The sequence below is a fragment of the Heterocephalus glaber genome, unplaced genomic scaffold, assembly GCF_053883595.1.
Source record: "Heterocephalus glaber isolate CG9 unplaced genomic scaffold, H.glaber_assembly_v1.0 deba00001472, whole genome shotgun sequence".
In the NCBI taxonomy this organism is placed as follows: Eukaryota; Metazoa; Chordata; class Mammalia; order Rodentia; family Bathyergidae; genus Heterocephalus; species Heterocephalus glaber.
The window spans coordinates 87,057,681-87,078,939 of NW_028258315.1; the positions used below are offsets into that span (position 1 = coordinate 87,057,681).

The 21,259-nt window shown below is 39.5% G+C and overlaps 1 protein-coding gene and 1 pseudogene across 2 annotated transcripts; one reads left to right on the forward strand and one right to left on the reverse strand.

Annotated features, from left to right (window-relative positions):
- Nucleotides 1-5,081: 5,081 nt before the first annotated feature.
- Nucleotides 5,082-20,902, forward strand: LOC101711014 (ADP-ribosylation factor 4). Of its 2 annotated transcripts, XM_087182338.1 has the most exons (6): nt 5,084-5,515; nt 8,967-9,047; nt 9,475-9,584; nt 12,946-13,017; nt 14,918-15,043; nt 19,966-20,902. In XM_087182338.1, the coding sequence occupies exons 1-6, from the start codon at nt 5,449-5,451 to the stop codon at nt 20,050-20,052; spliced, it is 543 nt and encodes a 180-aa protein (XP_087038464.1). In that variant the 5' UTR covers nt 5,084-5,448; the 3' UTR covers nt 20,053-20,902. The 2 variants fall into 2 exon arrangements, with proteins under 2 accessions (XP_087038465.1, XP_087038464.1); XM_087182339.1 differs by lacking the exon at nt 12,946-13,017 and having other exon boundaries at nt 5,082-5,515.
- On the reverse strand, nt 10,920-11,049 carry LOC147826463 (U2 spliceosomal RNA; annotated as a pseudogene).
- Nucleotides 20,903-21,259: the final 357 nt, after the last annotated feature.

Sequence of the window (21,259 nt, forward strand, 5' to 3'; positions counted from 1 at the left end):
CTAGTTTGTAAGTATACTATATATTGTCCTTTAGAGCCCCCCAATTAAGACAGTTCCTTCCAGAAGAATTTATGAGAACACTTGAAAAAACACGACCTCAGCTGACCTCTAGATAGGCGATTGGATTGGACTTTACTGGTTAGTCTTTTCCTCTTTCCACTCATCTGCAGATCTTTATTTAAAAAGAAAAAACAAAAAAGTAGCCTTAAACTTTTAGATTCTTTCTGGAAAATTCTATTGTTTATTATGGTTTTCTGAGCTGTCAGAAAGGTAACAAGTAGGGGAAATAAATGATAGTCAAACTTTGCTTTTTTAAAATTTATTTTTATAGGCATTTTCTGAAGTCTCCAAATTTTGATGGTTGGTTCAAAACCCGGCGGAAAGAAATCACCCAAAAATTGGAGGCACTCCATCTAGAAGCTCTTTGTGAAGAGGTTAGAAAATAGTGTGTTCGTGTGATGACTAACAACTGTTGAAAGTAAAAATAAAGTATTCCTTAGAGGTTGAAGATAATACCCGTATCTGCTTTATACTTAGTAAAATTGCTAATTTTTCCTGATCAGTATCATGCCAGGGAATGTGTAGGTGCTTTATACAGATTCTCTTTTAATCACAATTCACTGAGGTAGGCAGTTATGATCTGCATTATGCAACACCTGTGGCTTAGAAGATGAGTGACTTGGCCTTAGATCACATCACTGCTAAGTAGAGCAAGAAGTGTACTGGAGGGCGGGTGATTTAGCTTAGGGCCGTGCCTGCCTCGAAAGTGTAAGGTCCTGAGTTTGATCCCCAGTACTGGGGAAAAAAAAAAATGTACAGGAAGCCCAGCACTTGGGAGGCTGAAGCAGGATGATCACTCTGAGTTTGAAGCCAGCTTTGGCTACATAGTTCAGGGCCAGCCTGAACTACATAGTAAAACCCTCTAGAAAAGTGTATTAGAATGGACTTTCATTGGACCAGAAGAGCTAATGTTTTTCTAGTTCTGCCTTCAGTCACTTCAGGTTGGTAGGTCGAATCATCTACAATGGGAGAATTTTACCATAGAAGCTGGCAATTGTTATGAACAAGGTTTTTTTTGTTGTTGTTTGTTTTTAAGAACTGGAAGAAATATTTACCTGCACACTAATGGAGGGAATCAGGATTCAAACTCTAGGTATCTCCAACTCTTTTTGCCTTTTGACTTAACGTTTTCCAGTTAGTATCAACTTTTTTTTCATGTGCTTGGACTCATTTTTAATATTGTACAATTTATCAACAGCCGATTTTAAAATGCATATGAAAGTTAATGGATAGTCTTATTTTTATTTAGCTTTAAAATTGAGGTGAGCTAAGCTGACACACCCATGTAATCCTAGCACTTGGGAGTCTGAGGCATGAGGATCACAGATTGGGAGGCCAGCCTGGACTACATAGTGAGACCCTGTCTCAACAAAAAAATTGAGGTAGACTAGCCTCAATGTTATCTAAAAATAAAACTTCCAGTGATTTTTGCTTTAAGAAAAACAGTACAGTGAAGACAACCACAAAGTAAGCCCAAGAAGAGCTTATTTGAAGATGCCAAGTTTCCGCTCTGTAATGCATTATGTTTAGTCATCTTGATTTGTTATGTAATATTTCTTATAAATTCCTCATTACTATATAGAGAGGATAGTATTTTATTGAGGTACACTTTTCTCACTTTTCTTTCTGTTTCTTTACCTAAAAGGGCCTCTTCAGAAAGGACTTTTCATACATTTTGTTTTACTTCAAAGAGACATTTATTCTGCCTAATTTTGAATGTTAGCTGATTGGCCATTTCTAGGATATCATAAGAATTATGCTGTACTATAATTCTATATCTGAGTTAAATACTCTGCTCTCCTTTGTCTTGTCCTTCCTACCCATTAGCCTTGCCTATTAAAATATAATCTTGAGTAAATACTGGTATATTCATTGTGTATTTTTATGGGACCTACTCTCCTAGATCCAGAAACAGAAACAGTAGACCTTGTATTGAAGATGAAAAATAAGCTAGCATGTAGCCAAATCAGGTGAAGATCATGTCACATTTTCTGTGAAGATATTTTTATCCTGTTCGAACTGAAAATCTGTGATATATTTCAGAAGTAACTTTTTTTTTTGGTACCGGGGATTGAACTCGGGTCCTTGCACTTGTGAGGCAGGTGGCGGAACCACTGAGCTAAATCCTTAGCAGAAGTAACTTTTTACACTTGATCTTAGCCAAAAGGCCGAGAAGCGATAGAAGTAACTTTTTAAATCAGAGGACACACAGGCAGATCATAATGATGCAATATTATTCTAGAGATATTTACATAGAGTCTAATGAACTCTACAAGAATGTCACTTAAACTTAATGTTATATATTACCTACAAATTTATGTAGAAGACTTTTATTGAGGGCAGCAACATGTTTAACATTTTTATAGTCCGAGGCTCTGGTTATAGCACCCACCAAGTTGTGTTTTCACAAAACAGTTATTGAGGTATTATAGACATAAAATAACCTGAACATATTTAAAGTGTGTAGCTTGCTAAGTTTTGAAATTTGAGTGTGTTGCTATCACAGCCAAAATCCAGTAGGCCCTGGAGTTATGACCAGCCTCACATACAACCAACTGGGGTTATGACCAAAATTTTAGTTTTAACTTACAAAGTCTTGAGTTACAGTAGTGATAAAACCTATCACCCCCTCACATTTCTTTGTACATGCTATTGTACTTCCTGTGTGCCTTCTCTTTGTATTCCTTCCTGTCCCTCTCCCAAACCACCACTGATTTTGTCACTGATGTTTGTATTTTCTTGAGTTTTATATAAATGGAATTATGCAATATATATTATGCAATATATATAGTTTTGTTCTGAATTCTTTAACTCAGCATGACCATCTTGAGGTTCACTCATTTTATGCTGAATAGTATTTCATCTGCTCATCTGTCGATGAACATTTGTGTTCTTTCTAGTTTTGGGCAATTACAGATAAAAGTGCTATGAACACCTGAGTACACATCTTCGAATAGACATATATATCTTTTCTCTTGGGTAAATACCTAGGGTTGTTATGAATGGGATGGCTAGGTCATAATGTAAGTGAATTTTTAAGAAACTGCCATATTGTTTTTCAAAATGGTTGTACTACTTATTTCCACCAACAGTGTATCAGGATTCCAGTTTATCCACATCATAGCCAACACATCAAAAAGTCACCTTGTGGATACATGTGCTTTTTGAAACACATTAATTACAAGCCTCCTCCATCTCTATGACTGGTTTTTGGTATGGTTTTCATTTTCGTAACCTTGTCTTTGGAAAATTTAAATATTGTGCTTCTGGTGTCATAGAGGTTAAGAGAGGATGAGTGAAGTACAAAGGGACACCAGGGGACTTTCTGGGATAACAGAGATGGTTTATGTAATCATGATAGTGGACTCACCACAGAATATATTTGTTAAAATGAAAGTATACAGTTAAAATTGATTAATTTTAGTGTAGTAAATTGTATCGGAGTAAAGCAATTTTGTGGGTTTTTTTGGTATAGGGGATCAAACTCGGAACCTTGTGCTTGCCAGGCAGGCTGCGGAACCCCTGAGCTAAATCCCCAGCCCCTAAGCAGTTTTTTAAAAGTACCAATAAGCTTTTCTTTTACTACCACTGCACAAACCATTTATTTCACTCCTTAGGAAGACCCTTTTGCACTCTTCACACAATTTTATCAGGTAAACAAACACTAACTACTACACATGGATTTTACTTAAAAAATTTTTTGTACATTGTCTCAAACACGGGAGGGGAAAACTGTATTTTTGTATTACACTATCTCCTCTCAAGTAACTTTACTCTGGAGAGCTTTTCATTAGAATACTGAATATAGTTCTGTGTCTAACTCCTGACTGTATTCCACAGTATCGTTATAAGATAGCTTGTCCATCTTCTCACTCAACGATGTTTATTAGCAGTGTGCCAAACCGGGGACTACAATGAAATTTTAAAAAGGTCTAGTTCTCTGACTGTCTACAATTTGAGACTAATGTACAGGGGAGGATGTCAATAACAACATTAAATATGAAATCATAAGTGGGAAGAGAGGTTATGATGCTTTGAGCCTGCGAAATAGATCTATTTGGCTAGGTCAAGAACGTTTCAAGGGGAAACACTGTAACAAACAGTTCTAAGGGCGGGTGAAGACGCTATGACTAGCTTTAAGGGTGGGGCCTGCGAACACTACTAAACTTCAGCAACAGTGTGGTGAAATTTATTGGAAAGTGGCCTTTGAAACTTTCTACATACAACATTTATGCCTTATTTTGTAATTGGGAAAATAAGGTCATAAGTATTTTCTGAAACGAAGCTTTCTACTTGAACCCGAGGAATAAATCTTTCGAGTTTCTTGGAGAAAAAAATGCTGAAGAAAGCAAGGTGTCCTCGTTGATTTGCTCCCCGCCCCGCTTTCCTTCTGGCGCCAGCCTCGTACTGGGGATCGAACCCAGGGCTTTCACACTGGGCTACATCCCCAACTCTTTTTTTTTTTTAAATTTTGAGATACAGCCGAACTTAGGCTCCTCACATGTCGGCCTCCCAGGGTGCTGGGATCTCTGGCGTGCTGTGTCCGAGCTCTCTCGTCTCCACATAGGATCAGCGATCTTCAGGACGACCTGCCAAGGGGGCCTAGCACCTTAATAGGCTGTCGCCCTTTCTCCCCTCGCAGGTCTTCTAACTACAGTATTTTTCTGTCGGGAAGGAAGGGCCCATCTTCACTTTTCCACTTAGGACAAGCGTTTGGCCGCGCAACGTATACTTTCGTGGGATTCTGGAATTCCCATCGACGCTCAAAGAGCAGAAAGAAGTCCGCTACCTAACTAGTGAGGGTCACCGCCTTCCCGCAAGCACAAAGACTACAACTCCTATGGTGCATTCACATGCGCGGAAGCGTCTCTCCTCGAGGCTGATTGGAGGCAGCGAAGCGATACATCATGGGACTGTGCGCCTGTGCCCGGTGGCGTCGCCGGTTCCTGGATCCACGTCCGGGAGGGGGAGGTGGCGGGGAGAGTTGCACGTCAGCGAAGCTGGCCAATCCCGATGTGCGCAGACGCAGTAGCTCAGGCAGCACCGGAAGCGCAAAAGGATTGGGTGGCGGGACTAGTTTCTGTCGGAGTTGGAGTCTAGTCACTTTCAGTAGTGGCGGCTGCTGCTTTAGGTAACGTGTGCGATCCTGAAAGTTAGAGCCGGGAGCTGCCGCGCCAGTTGCCAAACAGGTCTCGCCCCGCTAGTTTTAGTGTGCGTTTCCTTGGACAGCGTCGGCCAGCGAGCCGTCTTGACTAGCCTGTTTCCCGTCAGCTCTCTTCCCCTCCGCTGTTTGTCGCTGTGTCGGGAGCGTAAAAGGCGAAGGCCCGGGGACAGGCCAGAACCCTGGCCAGAACCCTTCTTGTGCCCCTCTCAAGTGCCACTGCCACCATGGGCCTCACCATCTCCTCGCTCTTCTCCCGCCTCTTCGGCAAGAAGCAAATGCGTATTTTGATGGGTGAGTGAGGGGCCGCGAGTGGAGGCCGGGCCGGGAGGGGCGGGGGTGTGGAGTCTGCGCGTGGGACCGCCTCGAGGCCTGTTTCTCCTCCGACGGGCGGAGGTCGGGAAGAGTCCGTGAAGGGATCCCCGGGGCGTAGGGCGAGCGGTCGCCTGAGATCTGTCACCCGAAGAGGCCCATTCAGAACCTCAGGCAAGGTTTCGTCTTCCCGAGCTTGTCTTGCTTTCTTGATGTAATCGAAAGTTGGATCAGATAAGGGTGTGGACGTGGGGAAAACGAACTCTTGGAAGCGGACAGCGGTGAGTCTCATTCTCGGGCTGCGATCTTCAGCCTCACTGCTCTGGGTGTGAGCATCTGGAGGGAGACAGAGCGACTTCAGCCTTTCTCCTCCCCCTCTCCCCTTCGTGCACGCACTCTGCACACAACACTGGTATGTGAGCCAGCTGCCGCCAGAGGCCAGAGCTGCCCGGTTTGCGAGCTAAGTTTTTTTGTCTCGTTAATGGTACTATGAACGTTTGTGAACAAGATTTTGTGTGGGCATGTTTTTAGTATTGTTGGGTAAATGCCTCGGGAAAATACTGGTGGATAGTATGGTAACTGTGTTTAACGTTTTCAGAAGCTGATAAACTGCTTTCCAAAGTCGCAGTACCATTTTACATTCTCACTACCTAAGTATGCGTGTTCTGATTTCTCCCTAAGAAGGAGATTTTTGAATACCTGTTCACCTGTGATTCCTGGGACAATTGTGAATTTCAGATTTATAGTCTGAAAAATGGGAGTTTAATGTGAGGGGAAGAATTTCAAAACTGTATGGAATCACCTAGTATTGTGCGTGGAACACAGTACGCACTCAGTTTTGTTATTTTAAAATTATGAAGGTGTATTTTAAACTTTTAGATTATTTCAAAAATGAAGATATGAAGAAAAATGTATTACCCATCTGAAACTTTTTCTTTTTTGCACTCATTTTTTTCTCCCTCGAAGTTGAGGTAATTGGACCCAGCTTTTCTTCAGTTTAAAAGTGTGTCTCACTGGCATAATTGGGCAGACATAGTTTTTAATGATTGGCAAAGATCAATGAAATAGTTTTACTTGCTATATTCATACTTTGGTCAAAGTGCAGGCCCGCATAAGGACAAGTAATGATTCAGTATACCTTTTAATACAGTGACGTTTATGGTGGGGGGAGGGGAGGGAGAACATTGCTGCACTGGACAGATGAGCCTTATTTTGGCTGGTTGAGATTGGTTATAATTTCTGTGGAAAATCTCATTGCTGAATATTTCAGCATTAAGGCAATACCTACTTAAATAACTAGAGGGGAACAAAATTGTGAGACTAACATTTCTAAGTAAGAAACCATACAGTACATATTTATTAGGGTAAAGTAAACTAGAGAGGTAGAGGACACTATGAAGTTTGCTGGAAGAGATGTGGGTGTGGCTCAGTGGTAGAGAACACTCACCTAGCTTGCAGGCTCTGGGTTTGACCGCTAGCAGTGGAGCGGGAGATGGAGGCACACAAGCAAATATAAAGCTTATTAAAAGTAACAGACAGGGTGAGGATTTAGCTCACTGGCACCGTGCCTGCCTCACAAGCACAAGGTCCTGAGTTCGATTCCCAGTACCCCCCCCCCCAAAAAAAGACAAATTGGATTGCCTTTGTGCTTTTCTGTTATTTTTCTTTCTGATACTGGAAATTGAACATAGGGCCTTGGCATCGAGTTATATCCCCAGATCTTTTTTAATTTAATTTTTAATTTGCCTAGGCTGGGTTTGACATTCCAGTGCTGCCTCAGCCTCCCAGAGTGCTGCGATTATAGATATATACCTCTGTGCCTGGCTTCTTCCATTCTTGGTCAATACTTTTTGAGTTCGTGGTACTTTAAAATGGTACATTTGGACCTCCAGTGAGGACCCATGGGTTCTCAAAACCTCACTGGAGTGGTTTCATTTTCTAACCCTCCTCCCCCAGTTAGTGTCTCAGTTTCAGTTCTGAATTGGATTGGTTGTAGTTTGAGATAGGTGAATTTAGGTTTTCTTACTGATTTGGTTAAGGTCGCCTAAAGAGGACTTAGATCCTCATTAGAAATAGCTTGGTATGAAAATGAAAAGATGTGGTTGCTTGGTTGCTTTGTGTGTCCTCTCCCTCTGTCATTACTGTATTTTTTAAACTTTAAGGTATTTACTTTGTGTATTTTTTTCAAGTTACGTTCTCTGATTTTTTTGTATTTTTTGTTGATGATGCTGATCTTTTGGTACTGTTTCATATTCAAAAAATAGATGACTTTGTGTAGCAGTTGGCTTTTTACACTCATGAATGAGGGCCTGTTGTTTGTGCCACAGTATTTCAGAAGGAAGAAACCTGCATCTTAGTACAAGGAAGTGGAGAACAAGATTTGATTAGAGGGCATGAGAAGAGGAAGACATAAGAGGCTTTGGGTCTCCAGAGAAATCTTTAAGCCACCCTCTGTAAGGGAACAGGGTAGAGAAGATCCTTTGTTATGTTGTATAGGTGGAAAGAGTCTAGATTAACTATAGCGGCCAGTACTGTTTTGGCCAGGCCTGATGTAAGTTGTAATTAACTTGCCTAGGAATATAAACTGGGTAAGTGAGATGATTTCATTTTTTTTTTTAATTAGTAGCATTTCTTTCCTGTGCTGTCATGCTTTGATTTAAATATGAAGGTGACCTTGCTGAAATAGTATGCAATTCAGTTGATTTTAAAAAGTTATTGAACAAACGGGATGTGATCTTCTTAGCAAAATGATATGTTCAATGAGGTCATTACATTTCACTTAAGAGGCTTTTAGCAAACAATGAAGAATATGTAGGTTTTGAGAAATTCATACATAAAGGCACTTAGATTACTCTTCTTTGTCACCATATAAGGCTTACCTTCCTCCCCCCTGCTTTCCTCTCGCTCTCCCTCCTCCCTTCTTTTCTTCCTTCTGTTCCTTTTTTCTGTAGTAGTGGAGATTGATCCTGGGCCTCTCACACAAGCTGTCTGCAGCTCTTTTATTTCTAAAATTATGAGACAGGGTTTTGCTAAGTCACTTGAGCTTGAATTTGTGATCCTCCTGTCTCAGCCTCCCAGAGTGCTCTCATTACAGGCATGCGCTGCCGCAGTAGGCCAGATCTGTCCTTTACTGATGTGGATTTTTCCCACATAACCAAGCACATTCCTCCCCTCTGATGTTTTTATTATTGTTGTTGTTGTTGTTGTTTTGGTATTTTGAGACAGTTTACCTGAGCAGTTCAGACTGGGGTTAAAGTCACTGTGTAGCCCAGGCTGGCCTTGAACTGTTAGCAGTCCTCCTGCCTCAGCTTCCCCAGTGCTGTGATTACAGGCATGCACCAACACACCTCAACACAACTTTTACTTTCAAAGTCTAAGTTACTTTAAAGTTCTTTGTTTTTGATGTAAATTTAACCTATGTAATGTCTTCTAGTTGGATTGGATGCTGCTGGCAAGACGACCATTCTATATAAACTCAAGTTAGGGGAGATCGTCACCACCATTCCTACCATTGGTAAGAAAGCTTATAGATGAATTTACTTTATAGTATAATGAAAACAATTACATGATTAATGCTATGTTTGTAAAGCTTCCCTATTACCTTAATAGGAGTTTTATTTTATTTTATTTTTTTAATTTTTGTTTATTTTATTTTTTAATAGGAGTTTTAAAAAGCTATTCTAGTGGTTTCGCTGCTTACTGCACAAGCGCAAGGACCTGAGTTCGATCCCCGGTACAAAAAAAAAGTCACTCAAAAGCTATTCTAGGGGCTGGGGATTTAGCTCAGTGGTTCCGTGGCGGCCTGCCTTGCAAGTGTAAGGGCCCAAGTTTTATCCCTGGTACCGGCCCCCAATAAAAAGCTTTTCTAAAGAAAATAAAGGACGTTATCATTTCAATGATCCATTATTGTGCATAGCAATTATTTTTGTTTGTCCTTGTAGGTTTTAATGTGGAAACAGTAGAGTATAAGAACATTTGTTTCACAGTGTGGGATGTTGGTGGCCAAGATAAAATTCGGCCTCTCTGGAGGCATTACTTCCAGAATACCCAGGTAAGGAATACTACAGATTTTTATCACTTTTCTTTGTGGTTTCAGTCTGCGAATTTATTTTCATCTGCAGTGTTCACTTGGTTGTTGGTATTTACTGTGTGAGTTAGCATTCTTATCACTGCTCCCATATTCTGTAGTTCACTCTCAGTCATGCCTTTGAGAGCTAAGTTAGATATGGTGGAAGCATTACATAGCCATTTCAGTAAGATTTTGAAAGATGAAGTGGCAGTGCTGTTGATGTGTCCCTCAGGGAATTAGGTTTGTCTCATCGGTAGTTCTGGTTCTTTAGAAAGTTAAGGTATGTATAGCTTTCTGTCATGGTAGTTTGTAATGAATGTGAGGCAGTGATAGCCCTCCATTTAGCCCAGTTGTGTTTATTGAAAATAATGAACGTAAATCTGCTGTGTTGACTGTGTTGATTTGTAGTGTACATATACTGGCATGGAAGAGATTTTAAGGATTCTCCAAATTGGTTCTTAAATATGGCTGCATATTAGAATCACCTGGGGAACTTTAAAAAGCCCGGGCCGGGGATTTAGCTCAGTGGTTTCGCCGCCTGCTGCTCAAGCGCAAGGACCCGAGTTCGATCCCCAGTACCAAACAAAAACCCCTAAAGCCCCATTCATAGCTCAAGACCACTTGAATGAAAATCTCTTGAGCACATAAGCCAAGCGTCATTAGTGCTTGTCACACTTAATGTGTTCAGGAATCACCTGGATGCTTGTCCAAAATACGGATTGATTCAACAGAGGCTGGCTGAGGGCTGACATTCTGCATTTCTGGCAAGTTCTCTAGTGCTGCTGATGCTGCTGGTCAGGGATCTTTTAGAACAGCAGCACTGTTGACATTTTTGAGCCATAAGGAGGGCTCTTGTATTGTAGGATGTTTAATAGCATCTTTGACCTCTACCCACTAGATGCCAGTAGCAGCTCCTCACAAACTGTTTGTAGCAATTAAAAATGTCTGTACACTTACAACGTATACCTTAGGGACAAAATTTTATCCTGCTGAGAATCAGTGTTCTAGTGAATGTATTTTACATATTAGAAAACTGAACTTGTTTAGAATGACTTCAAGATCAGCGTTCTTTCTCTTAAACCTGGTCCCAATTCTGTTGTGTTTTTCCACTACAGAAGGATTTGCTCATCAGTTTCTGTGCACCACTGAAGTTGATTTATCCCCCCATACCAGGAATCGAACTCAGGACCTGGCACTTGCCAGGCAGGTGCGGCGCCGCTGAGCTTATATCCCTTGCCTGAGTGGATTTATTTTTAAGGAACAGTTGAAGTGTGGTATTATAACCACTTGATATGTTTTAAGATTTGTGGTTACCATGCTCATTTGCTATCACTGGAAACATTGCATGTACATGAATTACAACCCTTTGTCTTAAGACAAATTCTAAAATGAATAATAGCTTTTTTTTTTTTTATACTTGATCTTAGCCAAAAGGCCGAGAAGGGATTAGCGTTTTTTGTTTTTTTTTTAAATAATAGCTTTTGAGATAGGAAGCCAAAGGAGGAGACACAGGTGTATTAAGTACATGAGATAAGCCAACCACCATAGGTGTTTTAAATTTCCATGAAGGACAACTCCTTATGTACCTTTATAATTACATTTAATTTTAAGAGGCTTATAAATGTCGTGTTGTTTTTATTTCATCGAAGAGAAGGCATGCTAAACAACAGTAATGTATATAACAGGTAGTGTTGAGGTTTGAATTTGAGTCTTTTTCCATCAGGCTATTTTGGCTCAAAAAGCACTGAAAGTTTTCCCAAAGGGTATGATGCTTAAAGTAATAGTTTCCCATAGAGCTAGAGGAACTGGATTTGAGACTTTTTGTCTTAGTTACTTTTTCATCACTGGTACACAGTACCTGACCCCCACAATGTAAAGGAGGAGAGGTTCATTTTAGGTCAGCTTTTCAGTCTGTGTTTGGCTGGCTGCAAGTCTGAAAAGGCATGATGGGGTCTTGGCAGAGGAAAATCTGCTCATGCCATGGCTGCCAGGAAGCTGAGAGACCCATGGGAGGAAACCAGGAGGAAGATAGACCCTTCTGCGTCACACTCTTGCTGACCAGGCCCCACCCCCGAACAGCACATTCAGGTGTCAATTTGTCAGTGGATTAATCCCCATGGTCCACTCACTTTCCAAAAGCCTCACGTATAACACGTGATGTGTCTGGGGAACATTCTAGATCTAAGCCATAACACTATGTAAAGGAAATGATGTCATTTAATGACCAAAGATTAAGTGTTAGGTGCCCTGGTGAGCTCAGTACTGTGGTGATGCTGAGGAATAAAGAGAAAATGAAGTATAGTGCCTTTCATTCTGTATTCAGTCCACTTATATAAAAAAGTAGAAGCACAAGATAGTGTGTTGTAAGTGATCAGAAATAAGAGTCAGGGTTGTGGGAAAAAGCATGAAATAATCCATCACTTTAATAGGAAAAGATTTTTAACAAAGCTATAAAATTAATCTGTCCTTGCTTCTTAGCTGAGAATTTTATAGTTTCCCACTTGAAAGATTTTACAGATGTCTTAGTTTAATTGCTTCCCAATTCCATGTTTTTTGTAACACAGATTTGTAATAGTTGAGTATTTTAAAAAATTGTTACCATTTTCCTTTTTGTTAAAATTTTTATTTAATCAAGTGAACCTTGAAGTTTTCACACTTCATTTTGCTTAAGCCTCTTCCTGAGTATAGAGTTGACAAGCAACATTCTGGAGCAAAGTTAGCTTTGTTTGTTTTGTTTTCTACAGTGACAGAAACTTACAAATAGTGGTGAGTTTAAAGAGTAGTGTAATGCCTCCTCTGCCTCCATTCTTCCCCTTTTCTTTTTGTACTTTGCTCATGCCTTGTAGTAATTCACTTAAGTTCATGATTCTTTAGGGTACTTAGTTTATTTTTTGTTTCATCCTCACTTTGTGGTTATTTTACCACCTATGCTTAAATATGTTAGAAAAAACTATGGATAAAATTTATTATGCATTACATAGCTTAGAAAAGATTCCAAATATTGCCCCAATTTTTTTTCAGCGTTTAAGTCCTGAGTTTTTTTTTTTGGTACCAGGGATCAAACTCAGGTCCTTGTGCTTGCGCAGCAGGCGCTGAAACCACTGAGCTAAATCCCCGGACCCCTGAGTTTTCTTTTTAATAAGACACATTTTTCCATCTAACCCTTTATCCTTTTGGTATATACATTTTATATTCTTTGTGTGCCTTAAGTGTGCTATAATTCATAACTATTACAATTTATTGAAGACCGGGGATGTAGCTCGGTGGCACAGGCCCTGAGTTTGATTCGTGGTATCCCAAAACAACAAAAACCAAACATTTTATTGAAGCAATTTTTCCCCAGGGTCTTATTTTTGTGGTAGATAGCAATGATCGTGAAAGAATTCAGGAAGCCGCAACCGTACTACAGAATATGGTAAGCATGTATTTTATTTATTTATTCATTTAATTTTTTTATTTTTTGTTATTACTGGGGATAGAACTCAGGTCCTTGTGCTTGCGCAGCAGGCAGCAAAAGCACTGAGCTAAATCCCCGGCCCTTAAGCATGTATTTTAAATTTATCATTTTCAAGATGTGTGTTACTGTGTGATGGTAGTGTTATGGTGGTTTTTTTAGAGTTAGAAAGAAAGGAAGGACATTAGTCACAGTTTCTTTGTTTTTCTTTTCTTCATATTAACAGTGCATACAAAAATCTCCTGTAGAGCTGTACATTTATTAATCTTGTGCTAAAGATTGAACCGCATGTCTTGAGTATGCTAAGCATGCACTCTCTCAGTGAGCTACATCCCCAGCCTCCTTAAAGGGAGCTTTTTAAAAACACAAGAGCAGCTGCTTCGGTTAAGTTGAGAAAGGTGTGCAGCTTGTTTCAGAGGGGTCCCTGGTTGGTTTTGATGCTTGACTCTGGTTAAGGATGTCTGATTTAGTCCCAGCTCTCTTTTTACAGATATACTATTATCTATACTCATTCAGTTTTGACTTAGGGACCCTGGTTTAAATCCCTTGTTCCCCAGATCATTGAGATCAATTTTCTCTGTGCTTTGCCTATAATTACTTCAGAAATATTTTGTAGTAACAACCCTGGTAAAGAATTCTTCTTTCTGAAAGTAGAGGTGATTTGGCTGACAGTGACATTTAAGCCTTGCCATTTATCACGATAATATTTTCGTGTATTTATAGTGTTCAAAACCCTGAAGAGAAAATCTGCCTGGGGAACCTTGTCATGGGTTCAGACTTGTAGGTATTAAAAAGTATTTACCAAAATGAAATTGTAATTCCCATTCATTGCTGTTAGGACTTGAGAGAGTGCAGTTTATAAATAAAACCATTTTGCCTGTGTTTGTAACTCAGTCTATGGTGTCTTTTTGTCAGATGCCACCAACTTGTGTTCTTTTGTAAACACCTATACTGAGATATCACATAACATAAATTTAACTGATGAAAATCAGTATTTTTTATCCTCTCAAAAAAATCTTAGAATTGTTAGAAACAGTCACTTCCCATTGCCTTCCTCTTCTGTCCCTCACACCTTGTTCCTGACAGCCACTAATTTACTTTCTGTCTTTATACAGGCACTTTTTTTGATACACATTTAAATAGAATCGTAGTATACGTGTTTTTTTTTTTTACTAGCTTCTATGATTTAGCATGAGTTTTCAAGGTTTATTCATGTTATGTTACATATCAGTACTTATTCTTACCAGCTTCCATTCTTGGTACTCTTTTTGCACTTTTTACGATACTACTAAGGTCCTACTAATTGTATTGTTGTCTCACTGTTGTGAGGTCCAGTTGGCTGAAGGACAGAAAGAATTACAGTCATTTAAATACTGCTGCTAAGTACAATTAGATCTTGTCTTAAACAAACAACTGATTGTCACATTTTTTTTTGTCCTTGTCAATCCTGATCCTCAGCAGATAATTATGGAGACTGAGGGTGAGTGACTGACCTTTTTGGAATGTTGGATAATTGGCTTTAAGTAGTTTTGTTTTGCTTGAAGGCATATGATGTTTGCTTTGGATTTAAAAACAGAAGAATATGGGCCGGGGATTTAGCTCAGGAGTTCTGCCACCTGCCTTGAAAGCGCAAGGACCCAAGTTTGATCCCAGGTACCAAAAAAAACCACCCAAGAATAGTACAGTTAAATTTGTAAGAGTATAATAAAAGTTACATGGAGAGAGTTGTTTGATGTTTAATAGTGAATTGAATGTTGAATAAAAGTTTTATATGTATATATGTAGAAAGGCAGTGCTTTGAGCAGTTACAGCAGTTGGATTCCAGTTTAGTAGCTGTTAATGCCTTAACTTTTATTTCTAGCTTCAGGAAGATGAGCTGCAGGATGCAGTGCTGCTGCTTTTTGCAAACAAACAGGATTTGCCAAATGCTATGGCCATCAGTGAAATGACAGATAAGTTGGGCCTTCAGTCTCTTCGTAACAGAACAGTAAGTATTTGGAGGGTGATATTAATGACATGACTCAAAGGGTTACAGGCATACTTATTGTGGCTAATATTCAATTTAAACATTCAATATTTATCCCTTTGGAGCAAGGAGCACATCATTATAAGAATTGGTACTATAGGCTCTTGTGTATATGAAAGTCAGCCTTTCAGATTTTTTTTTTGGGTAGCTGCCTTTTTTTGTTTTTGCACCAGGGATCAAACTCAGGACTTTGGGCTTTCAAGGCAGAGATTTTTATTTTGGTACCAAGGATCAAACTCGGGACCTTGCGCTTTCGAGGCAGGCGGTTTAACCACTGAGCTAAATCCCCAGCCCCAGCCTTTCAGATTTTATTTTAATCCTTTGTAATTTTCTACTGAATTGTGCTTTAAACTATATTGCTAACTTCATTTTCTAACTTTTAATATATTTTTTAAGTATTCAGAGGTTTAAATGCCTTTAATTTTTATTTACTCATATCTTTAATGCTTTAAAGATATGGGAAACTAGTACAGGACCCATGGAATATATGAAGAACACTGATGTAAATTACAGTGGACCCTTGACTTCCAAACTCAATTCATTCACAAGTGCTGGTTGTAGCTCAAGTTGGTTGTAAGTCAAGACTGTTTTTTCCGTAAGATAATGGAAATACCCACAATGCATTCCTAACCTCCCAAAGCATCCCTTCATTAACCTTTTCGCAATAATAAGGGTTGTATAATGTGCATAATTTACCAGAAACACCAATAATTTTCCTAGTGTATTCACCAAAAAGTTATAAAATGTGCCTAGTTTATCAGAAACAATTTCATACTGTACTCACCATTCAAGTTGACATATTTGGCTTGCATGAAGATAGGATGAAATGGAAGGTGGTTATTGTTTGGAAGGAGAGGCCCCTTCCATAAGAACATCAGGAATCTGGCTCACCAGTGTCCTTTCTCTCCTGGGGAGAGTCTGTAGCTCACTAGGACCTGCTTCTGGCTCACTAGGTCTCAACCTTTTCAGAACTAAAAAGTGGTCCAAGGTGGTCTGTTTCTGTCTTTTGTTTAACACCATTCTGTAGTATGACATGACATTGTCATTAAGCAAGTGAATGTAAGGACTGGCTTTTTCTCTGTCTGGGTGGGTCTTCTCCACAAATGTTTATAGCTCTGTCCATTTTTTTCAGGCTACCTTTATTTCAGAAGAATTTGGCTACACTGTCGATACTCCCCCTCCTATCCAGAAATCTCTGCAGCTGCCATTCTGTTGCTCAGCTAGAAGTTGCTAAAGTTCCTCTGTAGACAATTTCTCTTGAGTTTTTCTCCACCAGTTCCTCAACATCGCCACTGCCTACCTGCAAGCCTATAGACTCTTCTATAGTGAGAATGTCATCAACCACAGGGTCAACTGAAGGCTCAGGCTCCTCTACACAGCCTTCAAAATCTCTCTCCTGTATAATTTTAGGCCACACTTTCTTCCAGGCAGATCTCTGTGTCCTTAGAGAGACACTGGCTCAGGATTTCTCAGTTAACCCCACACAAGAAAGGATGTTGTAATGTTCCTTCCAGAACTCTTTAAGTGTTAAATCTTTATGTGATGCTGGTTATGGTGGTGCATGTCTGTAATCCCAGCATTTGGGAGGCTGAGGGAGGAGGATCACCACAAGTTCAAGGCCAGCCTGGGCCACATAGTGAGTTCAAGGCCAGCCTGGGCTACATAGTGATTTCTAGGCCAGCCTGAACTACATAGTGAGTCTCTGTGTTTAAAAAAGTAAATCTGGGGCCAGGGGTTTAGCTCAGTGGTTTCACCGCCTGCTGCGCAAGCACAAGGACCTGAGTTCGATCCCCAGTACCCCCCCAAAAAAGTAAATCTGTATCTGAGACCATCTGGAAGCACTTCAGGAACAGTTCCTTGGTATATAGTTACTTAAAGTTAGCTATAACCTGCTGGTCCCTAGACTGCAGTAGAGGAGTTGTATTAGATGGGAGGAACTTGACTGATAATCATGGGAATTCTTCAGCCAATTCTTCTTCCAAATCTTGTGGGTGAGCAAGAGCATTGTTCATAATGAGCAGGGTCTGGAGTGGTAAACCTTTGTCCTCAAGATATTTCTTTTTTTTTTTTTGGAACCAGGGATCGAACTCAGGACCTTTTGCTTGTGAGGCAGCTATGGTGCCACTGAGCCCCCTGGTCCCCTCTAGATATTTCTTAACAGTAGGACAGAAAGCCTCCCTGATCCACTCAAGAAAATGTACTTTTGTTACCCAGGCTTTTGTCTTAGATCTCTACACGATCCTTAGCCTATTCTTCATGACTTTATATTTTCTGAACTCTCTAGAGGTCTCAGAGTGATAAACGAAGACAGGCTTTATCTTGAGGTCACTGCTAGGCACATAGCAATAAGGTTGCCTATCTAGTCTACCCTTCATAGGCTTGTGGCCTGGCATTTTCTTCTCTTCCTGGGTAATATATGTTCTCCTGGGCCTTTTCTTCCAGAAAAGGACAGTTTCATCACAGTTGAAAACTTGATGAGAGCAAAAACCATTTCTCTGCCTCATTGTTTTGAAGTGGTGTATGTAATTTTCAGCAGCCCTTTTATTAGCACTGGCTGCTTCACCATGCCTAGTTTCTCTTTGCACCCTAATTCTCACTTTAAAATTGTGAAACCACCCCTTACTGCCACAAAATGTTTCACCATTATCACTTGTTGATGGATTATCCTTTAAGATCTGCATTTATAGCCCTAGCTTTTTCACAAATTATAGAGTCAGGGTATAACCTACCATCTGCCTTTCATTAATCCACACTAATAATAGCCTTTCGTAACTTATAATTTGAGTACTTCTTTAACAACACTAGCTTCCTTTTACAAATGTTTTCTCTGTAAGATTGTCAAGATGGTGGATTTCGATATGCTGTACATACTAACAAAATTGGTCACGTGAATACCACTCTTATTTCTCCACAATTTCCTTTTTTTTTTTTTGGTACCAGGGATCGAACTCAGGACCTTGTACTTGCAAGACAGGCGCCAGAACCACTGAGCCAAATCCCCAGCCCACAATTTCCTTCTTTTTGATTGTGATTGCTTTCTTTTCTTTCCCTCCCTTCCTTAGCTTCTTTTCTAGCTTTTTGGGGGCCATTTTGAGAGCAGTAATCATAGGGATTATATAAAGCACTGACTAAAATTACATCCACAAACACAGGCATTTGTGCTCAGACTGATGCTTATGTATGCTTATGTATGCTTTTCTGGCATCGTGAGTCTTAGTTTACAACCACACAAGCAGCCAATGTTTGAGTCATAACTCAAGACTTTGGTCATAAGTTAAAAGTAAACTTCTGGCCATAATCCAAGTTTTTCATATACGAGGCCAGTCGTAACTCAAGGGTCCACTGTATTTAGCAGCTTTTTTTTTTTTCCCCCAGTACCAGGGATCAAACTCAGCACCTTATGCTTGTTAGGCAGGCTCGGTGCCACTGAGCCAAATCCCTGGCAGCTATTTTAATACAATATCATATAGTACTATGTGTTAAACTCAGAAGTTTTTTAATGAACTCTAATGGTGATAATAAATTTTGAAGGTATTTTTAATATATTATTAGATCTGTTTGTGTCAAGAGCTCATTGTGTTACATCAGTGATTTAAGTATTGGCAAAACATGTTACACTGTTGTGTATAGGAGGATGATTTTACAAACTAATAGTATTGTGAGCTCTACAGTAGTTTTGCATTCACTTGTCAGTATGGGTGATACTATTGTATAACCCTTTTTTTTTGTTTTTGTGAGACAGAGTCTCACTTTGCAGTTCAAGCTGGCCTTGAGCTATTATGTAGCCCAGGTTGGCCTCAATCTCTCAGCGATCTTCCTGCCTCAGCCTCCCAGGTGCTGGGATAATAGGTGTGTACCACTATACCTGGCTCTGTGTTCTAGTTGAGATATTCAAGGTTTATTTAAAGAAGAGAAAGATAAGTGATACAGTACAAATTCATGCCTTTTCCCAGCCTTTTGGTGTACTGGAGCTTTTTGTATTCAAATGCTAATTAGCAACATGGCTTATATTCAGTGACCTCCAACATTAAAGTGAGGTTTTTATTCTGACACAAAATAAAATTGACTAATTAAAAGTAAGTAGTAAAAGGCCGGGGATTAACTCAGTGGCACCATGCTTGCCTTGCAATCACAAGGTCCTCAGTTCAAGCCCTGGTACAAAAAAAAAAGGAACTTTTTCTTGGAATGTATGAGACTAAAGACCGTGAAATTATCTGAAAAATTTGCCTCAGAATTTCTGTAAGCTCTACTGTTTTCTTTTGGTTTTGATTTTGATTTTTTAGGGCTTTGCTTATACTCTGCAAACACCTTTCCACTGAACTTCATTCCCCAACCTACAAAGTCTGCTTTTCAAATATTTGCCCCTCCTAGGCTATAGGTATGGCTCAGTGGTAGAGCAGTAGAATATCCGAGACTCTGGTTGTATCACCAGCACAAAAAAATCAGCCCTTCTATTTAGGTTTATGGGATGGGGATAATAGGACTACAGGGACCAAGGTGGGTGGTTTGTTTACAAGTTTCCTCGTGAATCTTCTCTTCATAAAAAAAGGTGGGAGGTTGGGTAAATCTAACAGACAGGGAGGCATAGCTTCACGTGAGAGGCAGGTTTTTTCAAAAGGAAGAAGTGTAATAAAGCTTTTAGTCTAAAGGGTAATTTCAAATAATCTTTATTGTTACTGAAATCAATAAATAGAAGCAGAAGCATATGTTCATGAGATGTAATAACATTTCCTCACGTTTATTTCTGTGTTGTAATACAATTCTGTTTCCTGTTTTAACTGTATATTTGTGGAGGGAAATATGTAGTTTCTTGAATAAGAAAAGTTAAACACCCATTCTGTATAATCTTGTTAATCAAATATTTTCTGGTCCTTTCTTCACAGTGGTATGTTCAAGCCACTTGTGCCACACAAGGAACGGGTCTGTATGAAGGACTGGACTGGCTGTCAAACGAGCTTTCAAAACGTTAAGTGAAACTGGATATCTGACCACGGACACATTTGATAGAATTGGTCTAGGCTTGTTACAACACAATTAGTTTGCATTTTGGTTATTAAACAATATCTGGGACTGGTTTGGGCAGAACATTACAGCCTTTACACCATTTTGTGGCCAGTTATTGTTTACCAAGTACAGTGTTGCCCTTTAGCAATATGCTTGGTTTTAAAGACATTGTCCTTGGGGAAAAGTATTGTCTCTCAGTTTTACTTCTTTTAAGCCTAAATGCCTGGACATAGCTATTGTGTCACCTTAAATCGTTTTGAATGTTTTTTGAGCCCACCACAAATAATGATTTAGAGTTATCCCCTTGCTACTTTACGGATTCCTTTATCATTCCTTGGACAGTCTGCTGATTGAAAAATGTAGCATTCCATTTGTATTTATTTCTATCCCTTGCCAAAACAATTTTCTAATACTGCTTGTACCAGCCAGGGACATGCTCCAAAACACTATTCAGCTCTCTTGCACTGAGGAACCTATTTCTTCCCCCCATTATCAACTCCTGGCTTCCATCAGTCAAACTTACCTTGGTGTGGTTTGGATTTGATAGCTGATTCTGTGCTGGTTGCAGAGAGTTCATATTGAGGTGGCTTTTTACCACTCGGCAGATTGTCTTCCTTTGTATTCTTATCTTTCTTATGTTGCATGTTGCTTTTGGTATCAGCCTGACTCTTTGCCCAGTATATAATGGTTCTGCTGATGTTTTATTGTTTATTGATGAACATGTCTTCATTGAGATTTTGGAAAACTTGTCAAACTCAATAATTTTTCTTCATAACCCATTTGGAATTATTCCTAATAAAATGATAAAATATGTCATTATGTGTCTGTTCTTTTTGAGTCTTGATATTTGAAACGGATTTTCTTGTGTTGCAAAATTGATTTTCCTGTTTCACACACTGTGGGTTATAAACATCCCATCGTGTTTAAGTTGGCAGTAAACTTACATGTTATCATCTTTATATAACAGAGTGGGAAACAACATTGGGAATTTAGCTTTCTCTGATATAATCCCATTTGATGCTGTAAATTTCAAACGTAGGATCAATAGTAAAATGTTGTAATAAAATGCACTGCCCTAAAAGCACGTAGGCATGTATTTCACAGCTAACAAGTCAAAATTTTTTTCCTTAGATGTTATTTGCATGGCAGATACATAGACTGTTAAGGTATGCT